The 17925-nt window shown below is 47.7% G+C and overlaps 1 protein-coding gene across 15 annotated transcripts in view; it reads left to right on the forward strand.

Annotated features, from left to right (window-relative positions):
* Myo9b (myosin IXB) overlaps positions 1-17925 on the forward strand; it is a 153745-nt gene that overhangs the window by 24568 nt on the left and 111252 nt on the right. For 14 of the 15 annotated variants that reach the window (XM_045142462.1, XM_045142457.1, XM_045142467.1 and 11 more), the window contains exon 2: positions 6485-7382. In XM_045142462.1, the coding sequence (XP_044998397.1) occupies positions 6543-7382 (840 nt within the window). In that variant the 5' untranslated portion in view covers positions 6485-6542. Of the gene's footprint in view, positions 1-6484; positions 7383-17925 lie in introns of those variants that run through there. The other variant, XM_045142470.1, reaches the window with a different exon arrangement.

The raw sequence follows: 17925 nt of genomic DNA on the forward strand, positions 1-17925 counted from the left end.
AGAGACTGTGGTACCCCACTGGGCACTGGAAATTTGGGAAAAGTTTCTCTCTGACCTGACTGATGGTGGTGGCAACTGGAAATCCCCCTACGGTTTGGCTCATGTTCCTGGGCCAGCCTGACCCATGTAGTAGGCTCAAATTGTGTCCACATGGGAGCCAAGGGGTGATAGTGCTATACTATGTCTGGCAGCCATGGACTTAGTGTGTGATAAGGAACCCCCACAGCAGCAGGAAGGGAGGTTGTGATTGGTTAAGTTTTGTGTCAACTTGATCTGTTTAAGAGTCCACAGACATTCCTCATAAGTGGGTCTCTGAGGTTGCTTCCAGGGAGGATTAACTAAAGGAGGAAGCCTTCTCCCAGGGTGAGCCCTTCCCCCAGAGTGGGTGGCCCCTCACAGAGGAGGGGCTTTATCTAAGGAAGCTCTGGGAAGAAAAGTATCCCTTCCTCCCACCTGGCTGCTAGTGCTGCTTGCTGCTTTCCAGTGTGGACTGAAGACCAGTGGCTCTCCAGGAAGCCTCCAGGCCTTCAGTGCCAGATTGGGACTGCTGAGGCATCCAGCTACCGAATTCCTTGACTCTCAGACATGCAAACTGCTATTGTTGGACTGCTGTAAGATAATCCAATAAATTCCCTTTTTAAAAAAATTTTTATTTATTTGAGAGCAACAGACAGAGGGAGAAAGAGGGAGAGAAAGAAAGAGAGAGAATGGGCACGCCAGGGCTTCCAGCCACTGCAAATGAACTCCAGACGCATGCGCCCCCTTGTGCATCTGGCTAACGTGGGTCCTGGGGAATCAAGCCTCGAACCAAGGTCCTTAGGCTTCACAGGCAAGCGCTTAACCGCTAAGCCATCTCTCCAGCCCTAAATTCCTTTTTAATACAACTCATTCTATTGGTTCTGTTCCTCTAGAGAACCCTGACCAATACAGATTATGGTATTAGGAGTGGTGTCTAAAGAAACAGAATTGTAAGGATGGATTTCCCTAGTGGGCTTGGTGCTCTCTGGAATTGGCACTCCAACTTCAGTGCCACTAAAGGCTCTACTGGTAATGAGGAGAGTGCTTTTACTGTAGTAAGGAGATCACTTTTACTGATAATAAGGAAGGCACTAATAATCCATGGTGTGAACTATTTAAAGAACTTTGTGAGATAAATATATTTGATGATCCTAAGTCATATCTTGTAAAGAGTGAGAATTTTAGTGATTCTGTATCTAAAACTTTTAAATGTTTGTGGGAAAGTAAGACAAATGATGATGCTGGTTGGTTGCTTCTAGCATTTCTGGATAAACTATTATGGGAAAAGCAGAAGCTTAAAAAGGAAATTTCCAAGCTTAAGATTGACATACATGATCTGAATGTTTCTAAGGGTGCCCAGGAGGAGAGTCTCCTCTCTAGCCAGAACAGGGCTCAAATTACAGAAAACAAAACCAAAGTAAGATTGTAAGATTGGCTAATTTACACTGTAACTTCAAACCTCAGCCTCGCATGCTATCAGAAGTTAAAGTGAGGGAACTGATTGGAAAAGAGTGGGACCCTATGACATGGGATGGGGATGTGTGGGAAGACCCTGAAGAATCTGGGGACATTGAATCTCTCAGATTCTGAAGAAGTTGTTTTGCATGAGAATGTGACCTTCCTTTCCTTAGCAGCAGTTACATCCCCACCCCCACCCCCTAAAATATTGCCCTCTCCGCCCTTGCCTGAGGGAATTACTCCTTCTTTAAGGAACCAGCAATGACCCTCCCTGCTGGAGGTGCTGATGCTCCTCAGTGCCCACCATCTTCACCTGTTGGGGTATAACCAGACATAAGGTTAGGCAGGCTCTAAAGGTGAGATAGAAAGCATGACTCAAGGGAAGGGGAGGTACACCTCTAACTTCAGTTTTCTAACTTGTGCAGGCAGATCCAAGGTCTGTGTGTCCTGGGAAGATTTGGATCATGCCTCTGTCTCCTGAGTGTTGGGTTTTCAGGTCCACCTCACACCTGTCTTATCTCCATCTTGGAGATGAGGTACATGACACTGTTGGCAAACGGGTTCCTTATCCTCAGAATGGGAAAACTCCAAGGAGATCAGGCAGGCGGGGTGGATTCCCCAGACAAGTCATAGGGGACAGATCTTCCCAAGTCAAAGGAGGGTCCTTGGAGGGGTAGTTGAGTGTCATAGGGTACATCAGGTTTCCCCCACAGAGACTCTTGCAGGTGATCCCAGCTTGCTTCTGTCCCTGTCCACTGCCAGGAGCTATACCTCCTCCGTGACTACCCCTGGTCTTGAGCAAGTTTATCAACTTCCTCCAGCTCAGGGTGGGGTGTGCTAAGTCTGTCCTGTGGCTGTCTCCATGGCTCCCCTGTCCCTCTGTTCTATGAAGGCACTTTGTGCAACAGGGGACCTAGAACTGGACACAAAACTCCTGGGCCTCCATTGGCAACATGGTGCAAAGGGTGCCTGAGACTCATTCAGGGCCTGCAATGGATTGTTGGCTTCTCCTCAGGGAAGGTGGCTATAATAGTCAGCCTCAGGTTGGTAGGATGAACTTTCAGACCAGACACAGTTTATAGGATGAGAAAGGGATTTATTGAAGCTTACAGATAGAGGGGAAGTTCCATAATGACAGAAGAAACTGGCTCCCTTTCACAGGTGTGGCCTAGAGAAAAAAGCAGCTGTCACCATCATAGGCAAGCACACTTCAAGAACTCCAGACAAAGCTCTGGCACTTTGCATAGTTTTAGATTGGAATTCCAGGTCCTCCCCCATACCTTAGGGCTGGACCCTAGGATCTTCTCACAGTGATGCCAAGTTACAAGCTTGAATTAAAACTCCTGAATTGAGTGGGGAACTTGTGTTCAAACTACCACAGTGGCCAAGACCACAGGTCACATATGGACCCTGTTGCCTACCCCTTCTGCCTTCTCCCTGAGGCTCTGTGTACCTGGGAGTAGCATGCAAATGCCAGTTTCACCCACACTACATGTGTCCAGGTCACATGGACACAATTCCAGAGTTCCCTAGCAGCTGGCAGGCACCCCCAAAAGTGGTAGGGCACACCCATCATTACTTACCTGAACTGTTGTCCTGCAGGGGGTTGGCTCTGGGTGAGGCCTGGCTGTGCACATGCATATGTGAAAGCAAATGTGAGCACAAGGGGGAGGTGCATAGAGGCAAGTGTGTGAATGGATTTGTACATACTCTTGTGTGCATGTAGCTATGGTGTTGCATATACTCATGCACCTGCATGCATGCATGTGTGAATGTGCCCATAAATGGGGTGTGTTCATGAGTGGGTAGTTTTCCATGAGCTGGTGGATATGTCCACGAGTGACTGTGTCTACACATGTGGGTATGTTCTGTGTGGGGGCCATGCACATGTTCATATTGACAGCGTGTGCTCATGAGCATGTGGGAACATTCATGTGTCCTTTGACAAATGTTTTACAGTCAGCTGTGATTAGACATTCTACCATTTTGCAAACATTGGATTTAAATCCAGCTTTCACTAGGCTGTAGCATTTTACAGAACCACCATCATTGACCTTAAGATACAGGGAATGACCATGCATGATGGTGCACCTATGAACGACTGATTAAGGCAGAGAACTTCAGCTTGGATCCCTGTGTTTCACTGTTCACCTTCTGTGGCTCTGTGGCCCCACCCAGAACATCCCATGGCAGCCTCTCAGAGTGACCAGAACTGCCGGGAGAGCACCTGGACTGTTGGTATGCTCACGTGGTCATGCTCATCTACTTACTGTGGTCTGTGAGGGCAAGACAAGGTCTTGCTCTGCAGTCCCATCTGGGCCTCCCTATTTTCCTATCTCAGCTTCCTGAGTAGTGGGATCACAGGTGTGTGCTGCCATACCTGGCTTTTTTTGGGGTGAGTAGGGCTGTTTTTGAGAGAGGGCCTCTCACTATATACTCCAGGCTGACCTTCAAGCTCATATCATAGTTTATAGAACAGTTCTGTGGAGGTGTAAATGCTGCACAGTACACCATGCTACTCAGTGTGGTGTTCAGAGTTATGACCTGAGCTGCTACCATGACCAAGGCCAGTTACACACTAACGTCTCTCTACCCACCTGCCTTATCATCATCCCTCTCTATCCTCATGTATCTGCTAGTCAGCTTCCTGTCTCTATGGACTAGTTTGCATGTTGTGAAACTTTATAAGCATGGAATATTAAATTGAACTGAATTGGTATCAGAATGTTGTTCCAAGAATGGATGATTGAGCAGCTTAGCCCCCATCTCTGTCTATTCCAGAACATTTCCATCACCCCGAAAGGGGACTGACACTCTCTCAGCCCCTGGCAATACTGATTGGCTTCCAGTCTCTGTTTGGAACATTTCCTATCACTGGATCACATAACATGTGGCTTTTTGTATATGGTTTCTGTCATTCACTATCATGATGTTTTGCTTTGCTTTGTTTTGTTTTGAGAGGCTGGCCTCAAACTATGTAGCCATGGATGGTCTTGAACTCCTGATCCTTCTAGCCCCTCCTCCTGAGAGCTGGGATGACAGGTGTATACCACCATTCCCAGTTTATGCAGTGCTGGGGGTGGAACCCAGGGCTTTGTGCTAGGCAAGTGTTCTACACACTGAGCATATATCCCCAGCCCCACAACATCATGTTTTCTGGGTATATCCACATTGTATTCTATACTGGTGCTACATTCCTTCCCATATCTTAGTAATATTCCATTGAGTGGCTGGACCATATTTTATTGACCCACTCATCCATTGGTGGGTATTTGGTATTTCTACCTACTAGATTATATGTGTCACACTGTACACATTTAAATACAAAGACCAAAGTCCCTCAGTCCTTTGGGTGTAGACCTAGGAGTGGAGTTGATGGATATTCATCCTGTTTTTGTGTAGGCTTGTTTTCAGCCCTGTGTTCTCCATGTCATAGTGAATATTCATATTGGTCTTTACAGTTTTATAGCTGGGACAGTTGGTTGATGGCCACTGACCCTTTTGCAGTTCAGGACTTTTAGAAACTATGCCACTGTGAGCATTCATGTACAAGTCTATCCTGGCATCTGCCTCATTTCTCTGCTTCATTTCTGTAGTGTGATTCCTGAGGAAGGAAATGTGGCATGGCATACTAGGTTTATGTTTAACCTTCAAACTTCTGGAGTGGCATGCCTGTAATGCCAGCACTTAAGAACGCGAGACAGGAGGATTGTTGCAAATTTATGGCCAGCCTGAGCTACCTAGCAAGTGTCATGGCAGCCTTAGCTACGGAGCCTCACATGCTAGGCACACGTGTTCCCACTGAGTTGCACAGTCTGCCCCAAATGATCCAAATGTTATTAAAATATATTTAACTGTTATCTCTTAAGTGGAAAAAAATAAATATTCTTCATTGGGGAGCAGGTTTAAAAATTAAACCTCCCCTGTCCCTTATTGTTATGCTTTGCCACTAACTGTCCTTCCTCCATTTTCCCAACACTTCTGCACAGCTGGATTTTCAGAGCTGAACTCATTTCATGGCCTCTCAGGCTTGTGGTGTTGACTCATACCTCTGCTAGGTCAGAGGTCAGCAAACCTTTTCTGAAAAGAACTGTTTTAGTCTTCCCATTCCTGTCTTCCTCGTCTGGCCTATGACCATTTTCCCTTGATATTGTGGCAAAAGTAGGCACAAATACAGAAATGAATGTGCCAGGCTGCTTTATAAAAATACGTGGTAGACCTGCCATACCTTTTTCCTTTTGCCCACTGTATTAGTTACCTTCCAATAGGGCAAAATGCTTGACCAAAACCAGTTTAAGGGAGGAACAGTGTATTTTGCCTTACTGTTTCAAGTGCAGTCCATCATAGCAGGGAAGGCATGGCAGCAGGACCAAGAGCCACTTGGTTATACTGTATCGGGTCAGAAAGCAGAGATGAATGCTGGTGCTCACTTTCTCCTTTTTATACAGTCCAGGACCCAGTCCATGGAATGGTGCTGCCCACAGTTAGGGTAAATCTTCCCAACTCTGTTAACTTAAATCTAAAAAAGCCTAAACAGGCCACAAGGTTTGTTTACATGTTGATTCTTAGTCCTATCAACTTGATAGCAGAGATTAACCATTACATCTGTCTCATGAACAAATACCTCTTTATCCTTCAGAACCCCTCATAGAACAGTCCACTCTTCTATCCCTCTAGAATAATGGTTTCTTCTGTGTCTCATTTACATGGCACTTGATACAATCACACTTACAGACCTGCTGGGCTTTGAGCCAAGGTCTCCTTTGTCGTCCTCTGAGTGAGCCCATGTGTGACCAACACTACATTTTTATGCCTTTTGCTCCAAGACATCAGGCAAGCTGATAAAATCATCAGCAATATCTTCTTACTTGCAGCCACCTAAAACTTTTAAAAGTAAGCTTTGTATTTTTTCCATGGCTGGGAGTGGCTCAGCAGTAGAACTCCAGTCTTGAGCATGCTTGAGCCCCTCCCTGCCACTTCCACCACACTGACCTTCATTTCCTTACAGCGGCAGGAGACGTGCACCGTGAGTTGGGGAGGCATGCTGAAGCCAGGCAGTGGGCAGGATGAGTGCGCAAGAGGCGGGCAGCTCCAGCCGCAGGCAGCAAGCTGCCTACCACCTGCATATCTACCCCCAGCTGTCCACCACCGAGAGCCAGGCCTCGTGCCGTGTGACGGCCACCAAGGACAGCACAACATCAGACGTGATCCGGGATGCCATCACCAGCCTGCAGCTAGATGGCACCAAGTGCTACGTGCTAGTGGAGGTGAAGGAATCGGGAGGGGAGGAGTGGGTGCTGGACGCCAACGACTCTCCAGTGCACCGTGTGCTCCTGTGGCCGCGGCGTGCGCAGGACGAGCACCCACAGGAGGACGGCTACTACTTTCTGCTGCAGGAGCGCAATGCCGATGGCACCATCAAGTACGTGCACATGCAGTTGGTGGCACAGGCCTCTGCTACCCGGCGCCTGGTGGAGCGTGGGCTTTTGCCACGACCACAGGCTGACTTTGATGACCTGTGTAACCTGCCCGAGCTGACGGAGGTCAACCTGCTGAAGAACCTGAAGCAGCGCTTCCTGCAGCAGAAGATCTACACGTATGCAGGTAGCATCCTTGTGGCCATCAACCCCTTTAAGTTCCTGCCCATCTACAACCCCAAGTACGTGAAGATGTACGAGAACCAGCAGCTGGGCAAGCTGGAGCCGCATGTGTTTGCTCTGGCCGATGTGGCCTACTACGCCATGCTGCGCAAGCATGTGAACCAGTGCATCGTGATCTCTGGCGAGAGTGGCTCTGGCAAGACACAGAGCACCAACTTCCTCATCCATTGCCTCACCGCACTCAGCCAGAAGGGCTACGCCAGCGGCGTGGAGAGGACCATTCTGGGTGCTGGGCCTGTGCTGGAGGTGAGCTGGGCAGGGTCACACAGGCTTTCCAGAACTAGAAGCTTGGGGCCAGGTAGAGGGCACAGGGATAGACCTGCTGGTGAGAGCTTGGAGTTGAGGTTCCACCTGCTGAGCATGCACAAGGATTTCATTCCTGGCGCCTACCATATATGCGTAGGACCCAGGTTCCATTTCCATGCTTACTGAGCACCCATGATACCTGCATCCCATCCTAGCACTTACTGCGCATGAGCAAAACTCTGGGCAAGGGTCTGTTCCCTAGCACCTACAGAGCATATGCAAAGCCCAGATTTCATATCCTAGCTTCTGTTGTCGCCCAAGAACCATTTCCCCAATGACTCTTGCCTCAGGTTATCACCCCTCTCCTTACCCAGTGCTTACTAAGTATGCACATGGGATCTGGGTTCCATTCTTCAGAGCTTATGGAGCATACACAGGGGCCTGATTCCATTCCTACCTACCGTGCATGTATAGTGCTCTGGCTGCTGTCCTAGCACTTACCAAGCATGCGTGAGGCCCAGGCTCTGTCCCCAGAACAGGCGTTGGGTTATAGGATGGTAGGGGTTCTTTCAACACTTCTGAGCTTGCATGCATATCATGTATCATTTCCCCTGTACCTGCCAAACTTGTGCAAGGTCCAGGCTACATCAGCAACACTTAACATGTTAGACAAGGGTCATTCTGCTCCTGACCTCTGTGGAGCATGTACGAGCAGGGAAGGGATGGGAAATGGGGTTGCATGAGAGGGCAGCTTCTCTACTGCGTCAAGGGTCTGGCTAGCCCCAGACAGTCTGTCTGGCCAGGTTCAGCCAGGCCCATGGGTATAAGAGCATCAAAAATGGAAGAGTAGAAAGTTTCTGTAGTTCATATGTCTTTGGTGTTTAGAGGGTGACCATCCATCCTTCATCATCCAGGTCCAGGGGGAAAGGCTGCTTATGTTGTATAGTATAAGGGCATTTCCAGGGAGCTGTAGTGGGGACAGAAGCCAGCAAGGTGGATGACAGCCAGAGGGGCTGCAGACAGTGAGGCAGTGCCAGAAGGACCAACCTGGACCCCCCCCCCCCCCCCAGACAACTTCTGCTGCTCTCCAGTGACCAAAGCCTATGGAAGCCATAGGTAGGTCACTGTGAGTCTTCTGGACACAGATGAACCAGGGTGACCACTCAATGATCCTCATTTGAGGCATTTCAAGACAAGATGTCCATGTGTCTCAGCATAGTGTAGGCATCTGTGTCTGAAGGGGTAATGTGGGCTCCCAGTCTGCAACCCTGAAGTTGGGATTCTGGGCTCTATTTTTTCTTTTTAAATAGAAATGCCAAGCATATAACAGTCATTTGCATCACATAACTAATGTGACATATTCCTAACATTGATAATCTCGATCACATTAGGATTTGTTCTTGGAGGGTCTGGACATTTGGGTACCATCTCTTGACTACCACTGTAGTGTCATGCAGAGCATTTTCCCCAGTGGAAATATACCCAGGACTTTCTAACTCATCCATCCCTCCCTTCCCCCAACCTAGTGACCACCCATCTCCTTGGCTTTGCCTTTCCCCACCACCTTTTTTAAAATATTTATTTATGTGAGAGAGATAGAGTTTGGGCACATTCCAGATGCATGCACCACTTTGTGCATCTGGCATTACATGGGTACTGGAGAATCCAACCCAGGCTGTCAGGCTTTGCAAGCAAATACTTTTTAACTGCTGAGCCTTCTTTCCAGTCCCTCCCTCTCTTCTTCTCTGCTTCCCTTTCCTCTCCTTCTTTTCCTTCCCCACCCCCCCCCCATCTATCTATCTATACATTTTTTTCATTTTTGGTTTTTCAAGGTAGGGTCTTAATCTAGCCCGAGGCTGACCTGGAATTCACTATGTAGTCTCAGGTTGCCCTCAAACTCAACAGTGTTCCTCTTACCTCTCTGTCTTCTAAGTGGTGGGATTAAAAGGTGTGTGCCACCATGCCCAGCAGCCCCTCTTCTTTTTTTTTTTTTTTAATTTTTATTTATTTATTTATTTGAGAGCAACAGACACAGAGAGAAAGACAGAGGGAGAGAGAGAGAATGGGCGCGCCAGGGCTTCCAGCCTCTGCAAACGAACTCCAGACGCGTGCGCCCCCTTGTGCTAACGTGGTCCTGGGTAGTTGAGCCTCGAACCGGGGTCCTTAGGCTTCACAGGCAAGCACTTAACCGCTAAGCCATCTCTCCAGCCCTTCTTTTTTTTTTTTATAAAAATATTTTATTTATTCATTTATTAAAGAGAGACAGGTTGAGAGAGAATGGGCATACCAGGGCCTCCAGCCATTACAAATAAACTCCAGACACATAGTAGGCTACCTTATGCATCTGGTTTACATGGATACTGGGGAATTGAACCTGGGTCCTTAGGCTTCAAGGCAAGCACCTTAATCGCTAAGCCATCTCTCCAGCCCAGATCCTCTTCTTTTAATCTGTTGTGTCATCATGTTTGTGGAGTCATGAGTACCACAACAAAGTAGGTGGTCAGTGGACAACTTTTTTTTTTTTTTTGAGAGAGAGAGAGAAAGGTGGCGGAGGGAGAGAGAATGGGTGTGCCAGAGCCTCAGCTGTTGCAAGTGAACTCCAGATGCATGTGCCACTTTGTGCATCTGGCTTACATGAGTTCTGGGAAATTGAACCTGTGTCCTTTGCCTTTGTAAGCAAGTGCCTTAACTGCTAAGCCATCTCTCCAGCCCCAGAGGACAACTTAAGGTGCTGGTGCTTGCCTTCCACCTTGTTAGAGGCAGGGTCTCTTGTGCACTGCTGTGTAGACTAACTGGCCCAGAAGCTTTCAGGGATTCTCCTGTCACTGTTTGTCTTCTTACTATAGGTGTGCTGGGATTATAGATGTGTGTGCTACGCTACTGTGTCCAGCTATATATATGGTTGCTGGGGAGCTGAGTTGAGGACCTCACATTTACATAGCAAGGACTTCTACTGAGCCATCTCCTCAGCCCAGCTCTGCTTTTTCAGAACTGACTTTGAGTCGGAATCTCACACCATGCAGTCTTTATAGCTGGGCTTCTTATACAGAGCCATGTGTGTTTTTTTTTTTTTTTTTTTTTGAGGTAGGGTCTCACTCTAGCTCAGGCCAACTTGGAATCCACTATATAGTCTCAGGGTGGCCTTGAACTCACAGTGATTCTCCCACCTTTGTTTCCCAAGTGCTGGGATTAAAGGCATGCACCACCACACCTGTCCTTTTTTTTTTTTTCTTTCCCTTGATGCTCATGCACCATGTATGCAGAGACTAAAGGAAAGGTGCTGGATGTCCTCTATCACTCTTTTCACCTGATTTCCCTGAGATACAGTTTCTCGATGAGCTGAAGCTTGCTGTTTTTCAGTTAAACTGGCTGACCAGAGTGCGCTAGTAATCCTCCTGTCTCCACCCACCCTAGCATTGAGGTTATAGGCATGGATGGCCATGCCCAGCTCTTATGTGGGTGCCAAGGATTGAACGTGGGTTCTTGTGTTTGCACAGGAAGTGTTGCTACCTACTCCTCAGCCCTGTCCTCTTTTTATAGCTCCAGCTCATTTTTTCTTGCTGAATAGCATCCTATAACAGTGTTCCCTCAGTATCTGCATGCTCCACATTTGTAGGTTCAACCCTCTGTAGATCAGAAGTATGTTGCCGGGGGTGAGGGTAGTTGAGCTGTAGGAAGCATTTAGATTTTTTCCCTCATCATTTGTCCCTAAGCAGTCCAGTATGATAGCTACTTTCACAGTATTTGCATTGTATTTTTATTCTAAATCACATAGAAATGATGTAAAGGCTGCAGGAGGATGTGTGTAGGTTCTGTGCAAATGCTGTGTCACGTGTATGGGGATGTAGGATAGGAAGGGGGTATTGTGTTCTCAGAGTGACCTGAATTGATCCCTTACCAAATACCAAGTAACACTGGCACATGGATATGTCAGTTTCTTCATCTCCATAGGGTCTTGAGGCTTCTTCTCCCCAGGCAGAAGGAGTTGATGGTTCTCACCCTCCATTGTCCTCTGATCTCTTCTTAACTGAGGGCTGCTGTGCACATTCACTGAAATCAAATCTAGCCAGTGCTTGCTGAGTCCTCTTCCTTGCTAAGATCAACTGGAGGTCATATGACTTTAGCCCCTTGCTAACACCCGTAGTGCCTTTCTCTTGCTAACACCTGTAGTGCATTTCTGATTTCTCTTGCACAGATGAGGGTGCAGGCTCAATGTCATCTTTTGCATAAACTTTTTAAAAACCACAGAGTACTTTGACAATAGAATGTAGGTTTTCCAGGCTCAGTGTGGTTACCCACACAACTGTCATCCCAGTACTTGGGAGGATGAGGCAGGCGGATTAGGAATTAAGGATCATCCTCAGCTACATAGTGAGTCTGAGGCCAGACTGGGCTACATGACACCCTGTCTCAAAAAACAAGAAATAATAGGTTTTCCTTTTTTATATTGTTTCCCCTGTGTTCATCAGCTTACCAGTCAGCCCATCTACCCATTCAACAGATACAGTAGTCCCCAGTTATTAGTGTTCAGCCACCATCTGAAAATAATAAATGGACAGATGAAATCCATTTAGAAGTATTTTCATATTTTTATTTGTTTATTTTACATAGAGTGAGAGAATGGGCATGCCAGGGCCTCCAGCCACTGCAAACAAACTCCAGATGCATGTGCCATCTTGTGCATCTGGCTCATGTGGGTCCTGGGGAATCGAACCTGGGTCCTTTGGCTTTGCAGGCAGATGCTAAGCCATCCCTCCAATCCCCATTTAGGAGTTTTAAACTTAACATTTTGTTCTCTATAACATGAGGACTTGTCTGACTGCCCCACTTCCCTTGGTCATGCACCCTCCCTTTATGCAGTGTATCCTCGCTGTAGACAAAACTTGCACAGCAGCCATGCATTCAGTTTTCGTTTTGCTTATCCAGTGAACTGTCATGGTATCATGGCACTGTGTTCAGATGACCTTTATTTTACTTAATAATGGCTCCAGAGCAGAGTGAGGCTAGTGATATGCCAGAGGGAATCTGTGAAGTGCTTACTATAAGTGAAAGGTGAAAGTTCAGGGGTAGAGGGGAGGCAGTTGCATAGTTTTCACAACAACATAGGATTATGATTGTTGCTTTATTACTGTTTTTAATGTCATAGCACATTTAACTTTCAAAATTTACCATAGGCTTGCATGGGGCAAGTATCTTATTTATGCTTTTGGATTTTTTGGCACAGTGTCTCACTAGCTCAGGCTGTCCTGGAACTCACTTTGTAGCCTCAAGCTGACCTTGAACTCAGCCTCCTGAGTGCTGGGAATAACAGCATTTGCCACCATACCTAGTATAAAACATCTTATATCTAGGATTGTCACTGTTTGCATTTCAATTTCAGGCAGTCCTTGAGGCCTGGGAATGTGTCCCACACGGGTGAGTGAGGCTGCTATCCTGTCCACTGATGGGATAGAGGCTACTTCAGCTGTGTGATAGCCAGAAGCATTGCAGAGGTCTTGGTGCATGCAGCTGTCACCTTGGCAAAGTGTAGGCAGACTGTGAAATAAGCTCCCAGCTGGGGCCCAGGCTGAGGGTGAGGACTAGAATGAGAAGGTGACACCTGTCAGGATTGAGCCAGAGACACAGCAAGCACAGAGGCCAGGAGTCTGCCAGGGTATGCTAGGGGAGCAGACGGGGAACCAATGAGGGACCTGAAACAGGCTGCAGTTGAGTGAAGGAGGAGTTGAGCACAAGGGAACCAACAGGCAGTACATGGGGAGATTGAGCCTATGAGCTGTGGGCGACATAGGTTCTGAGCAGAGATGGAACACAATGCACCTCTCAGTTCTGGAACTGCTCTGTGTGGAAGCACTGGGGTCTCCCAGCAGGTAGCCAGGGTCACAAAGGGTACACTAGGATCATTAGCATTTGTGCTTGGTGCCCATGCTAGTGAGGAGTTGTGAGTGGGAGATGGCCAGTTGTTGGTCAGTATTCGCTGATAGCCAGTTACCATCATGTAATTGGGCAAATGCCTGTCCCCCACAGGGGGCACACCCTGCCCTCAGATCTTAGCAGGACATGCCCAGGGGCTAAATTTACTCTTGGGTCTGAGTTTAGAGTGCATTCTCCCATTGCCACATGCCCACAAGGACTCTACAGGTCCTAAGGAAAGATCATGCCCCATAGACAGTGGCTTTAGGCAGTGGGAACAGTTCCCATGGTTTTGGAGGCAACAAGTCCAAAATAAGGTGTGTAGGGCCACACGCTTCCTCCAAAGGCTCTAAGGGAAGGTCCTTCCTGCTCTGCCTCTTTAGCTTCTGGTGGTCCTTGCCTCCTGTCTCTGCCCCTCTCATTACAGGTGTCTGTGTGGTTGCTTGACCTTTTCACAGTAAAGATATCAGTCATTGGATTTAAGACCACCTTCTCCCAGTTTGGCCTCATTCTGACTAATGACATCTACACAGACCATTGCTGTGGCTTGAGAATGTGGTCCCACAGGTTCCTTTGCATGAGGTTTTGGTCTCCATTGTGACAGCACAGGAGGTCAGTAGGTCCTGGGCACCAGGCCTGGAAGGGACTAGTGCAGATCTCTGTGGCAGCAAGCGAGTTCTAATGAGAGTAAGGGGTGGCCCTGTTGCATGGGGCACATGTGTGTCAGTCAGCTTTCTGTTGCCAAGACACACTTCTGAGATGAAGATACTGAAAAAGAGGAAAGGGTTATTATGGCTCTAGTTTGGGAGTTTCCAATATGTGGCTTGTTGGTCTGCTCCTCTGGTAGCTCAGTGCATTATGGTAGGAATGCGTGGCAGAAGTTGTTCACCTTATGGGTGGCCCAGAAGCAGAGAGAAAATGGGCTGGATGCCAGTGTCCCCTTTGGGATGCATCCCCACATAATCATATGATCCTGCCAGTCCCCACTTCTTTAAATGCTCCACTACCTCCCAGTATTACCACAGACTGGGGACCAAGCCCTCAACACATGGGCCTTTTGGAACATTCCAGATCCAAATTGTAGCATAGCTGGTTCCCTTTTCACTTCTCTGCTAAATTCTGACACAACTGTGGAGCCCTCACCAAATGCCTGACAGACGGGGCCACTCAATATGGGACTTCTTGCCACCAAAACTCTGAGCTAAATGAACACTTGTTTGTGAAGTACTCAACCCCATGTGTTTTGTTATATAGCCAATGGATTCCTACAATCATGTTTTTAAATGAGGTCATGGTCACAGGTTCCAGAGATAAGGATGTGGATCTAACTTTTGTATGGGACGCATGATAGCTCACAGATGCCCCTCATAGAACAGTTGGTGTTATTTGGTGATTTTGTTCCCGAGGGCCTCCCCCTGGCTCCACAGTTATCCTGGTGCCATTGAAGCTCCTATCCAACCTCCATGCCTGCAGCTGGTCTCCCTCAAGGACTCTGGCATAATTCTAGACATTGTCATGGATCACTGTTAGTCACCCCATGTGAGTCAGATGCTGATCATGTCAGCTTCCTTCTCTGGGCCTCAGCCACAGAAACAGCCAGATCACTTTTCCCCAGAAGTCACAGGCAGAGAGGATGATGTTTTTGCCAGGTTCTAGTATGAACCTAAGCCAGCCAGGAATGCCTGCTGGTATAAGGATCCTGTGGCTTGAGCTCTGCTGGGCTTGGAGAAGTATGGGTCTATGGGTGTCTGGAGTCTGGCTGCTCTCTGCAGAGGAGCATCCTGTGCTGTGAGGGGCTTTCACTCTTGCCACCCCTCTAGGTGTCAAGAGCACCCCTTCTGCAGGTATGGCAACCAGGATGTCCTCAGACCATGTGAGTGTACCCTGGGAGACTCCCTGAGTGAGAACTAACACTGTATCGTGTTATCTGGAGAGACCCTGACATTGCAAAGTTCAGGCGTTTCACACACAGATTTCGTCCATAAGTTTTTCTCATTTATTCATTCATTTGGTTTTCTGATGCACAGTCTCTCATGTAGCCCAGGCTGGCCTTGAACTCATTATATAGCCAAGGATGATCCTATTGTTTCCACTGTCATAGTGCTGGAATCATTGATATGTGCCACCATGCCTGGCTTTCTTTTTTTGCTTTGAGGCAGGTTTGGTTTTGTAGGTCAAGCTGATCTCAAGCTCTCAATCCCCTTGCCTCAGCCTCCTCAGTGTTGGGTTATAGGTACAAACTACCATGTCTGGCAAGATACTTATCTTAATTGCACCTGCAAAGACTATTTCCAGATAAGATCACCATGACATCCACCAGGAGCCAGGACTTAATATGTTTTTTTAAAAAAATTTAATTTACTTATTTGAGAGACACAGATAGAGAATGGGCACACCAGGGCCTCCAGCTACTGCAAACGAACTCCTGATGCATGTGCCACCTTGTGCACCTGGCTTACGTGGGTCTTGGGGAATCAAACCTAGGTCCTTTAGGGTTTTCAGGCAAGTGCCTTAACTGCTAAGCCATCTCCCCAGCCCAATACGTCTTTCTCTCTTTTTTTTTTGTGGGGGGGATGTGGGTATGTGTATGAATATGTATGTGGAGGCAAGGGTTATATATTAGGAGTCTTCCTCAATTGCTGTTCATTTCATTTTTGTTTTTGTTTCTCAAGTTAGGGTCTTGCTCTAGCCTAGGCTGACCTGGAATTCACTATGTAGTTTCAGGGTAGCCTCAAACTCACAGTGATCCTCCTACCTCTGCCTCCCAAGTGCTAGGATTAAAAGCATGTGCCACCACAGCCAGCTATGCCTGAATTTGATATGGGTCCTGTGGCTTATACCTAGGTCCTCATATTTACAAGGCAAATACTTTATTGACTGAACTATCCCCCCATTCCAGGACTTGATACATATTTTGGGGAGGGTCACAACTCAACCCATTGTACATTTGTTCCCTGGGTCCTGTTTGCCCTTCCTCACATCACTTCCCTGTGTCTTCAGGTGAATTCTTTCCCAGGTTCCAGTCTGCAGAAGGCCAAATATTCCCAGAACTTGCAGTGTTGGCTGTTTTCTCAGCTCTCAAAAGGGAGAAGTTGTTTTGAGGTTAGGGTGTCACTGGGCACCACCCCCCTTCTTGGACATGGCTTGCAACCTCGCTGCGGGTCTGAAAACAGGAAGACAATGCTGTAGAAAGCTGGTTCCCATCAGCTGATGTCCCCATATGCTAAAGTCCACTGTGACTTCCGCCATTTCAAAGGGTTTGGGGACAGCAAGAGCTGGGACCTTACTCAGCAGGCTATCTACACCACCCCAATTCCAGAAAAGAGATACTTGTATGGGGCAGGGGTTGTTTCAGCTAAGGTCAGTGAGTGATCTGGGGCCCTGCATGAGCATTGGGGACCTCATTGTATGCACCCCTTGACAACCTGGCATTCCTCAACACAGTAGCCCCATGGCATCAGTGCAGGGTTCATCCCAAAACACTTCGACAAAATGCCCTCCCCTGCCCAGGGTATAGACTGGGTGCCCTTGATGTGTTTCAGGCTCCAGCACCCATCTGCATGACTGGGGCTTTGATTCTGAAAGCAGAAATGAAATGAGGATCCTCCTTCAGGCTTTTTCCCAAGGGGCTGTGGCCTTGACTAGCCAGTAACCTGCTATGCCAGGAGAGGAGACTGAGAAGGTGACAAGCTGCTGGTACAGTCAATGTAGCATGAACTCTTATGTGGGGAGGAGCCAACGAGTGTTTGCTCCCCCAGGTAGGGAAGCACTTCTCCCAAAAGACTAAAGTCTGATTCCATCAGAGTTTATCTTGGTGACCCAATTAGCTTACTGAACTTACAGAGTATGCGTAAGAGGTTACTTACAAATGTGTGGAGACCCCAAAGCAGCTGTAGCAGAAGAGTCTTATCCCAGCCTGGATGACAACTTCCACACAGCTATGTGGATGGAGCTCCTCATCCCTTGATCTCCCACCCCCACCTCTCTGTCCTTGGGTTCATGAGACCTGTGGTAGTTTGAATAGATGCCCTCCCTCCCCCCAATAAATTCAGGAGTTCATTAAAACTTATTGGATTTCCAGGCACCTGGCTGGAGGAGGTGTCACTGGGTGGATCTTAGGGTCCAGCTCTAAGGTGTGGTGGTGGATTTGCAATTACAGTCTAAATATATACAGAGTGCCTGGAGTTCCTGAAGTGTGCTTGTTTGTAGTGTGGCTTTTGGGTCTTGGCTTGTGCCTTTTTCCTCTCTCTGATTGGATCTGTGAAGGCAGGACAGCTTCTTCTGCCATTATGGAACTTCCCCTGGCTCTGTGAGTTTCAAAAAATCCCTTCTTCCATAACTGTGCCTGCTTAGAAAATTCATCTCAGCGACCTGAAGTTGTCTGCCACAAAACCTCACTGCATGCAGCTGATGCAAGACATTTCTTGAGTTCTCAGATGAAGGTCTGATGACCCTTTCTACTTTCCTTCTGTGGGGGTCAACAGGCCTAATCTTAGTAGGCCCTTGTGAATGGTCATAGCTGCTTCTGATAAAGATGGTGATGGTTGTTTGCCTTGGAGGACTGTGTCACACAGTAGCTAGGACCCCTCATAGGCACAAGTATTCCACACTAGAGAAGGGTCCTGGAACTTGC

The sequence above is a fragment of the Jaculus jaculus genome, chromosome 1 (genome assembly GCF_020740685.1).
Source record: "Jaculus jaculus isolate mJacJac1 chromosome 1, mJacJac1.mat.Y.cur, whole genome shotgun sequence".
Lineage (NCBI taxonomy): Eukaryota > Metazoa > Chordata > Mammalia > Rodentia > Dipodidae > Jaculus > Jaculus jaculus.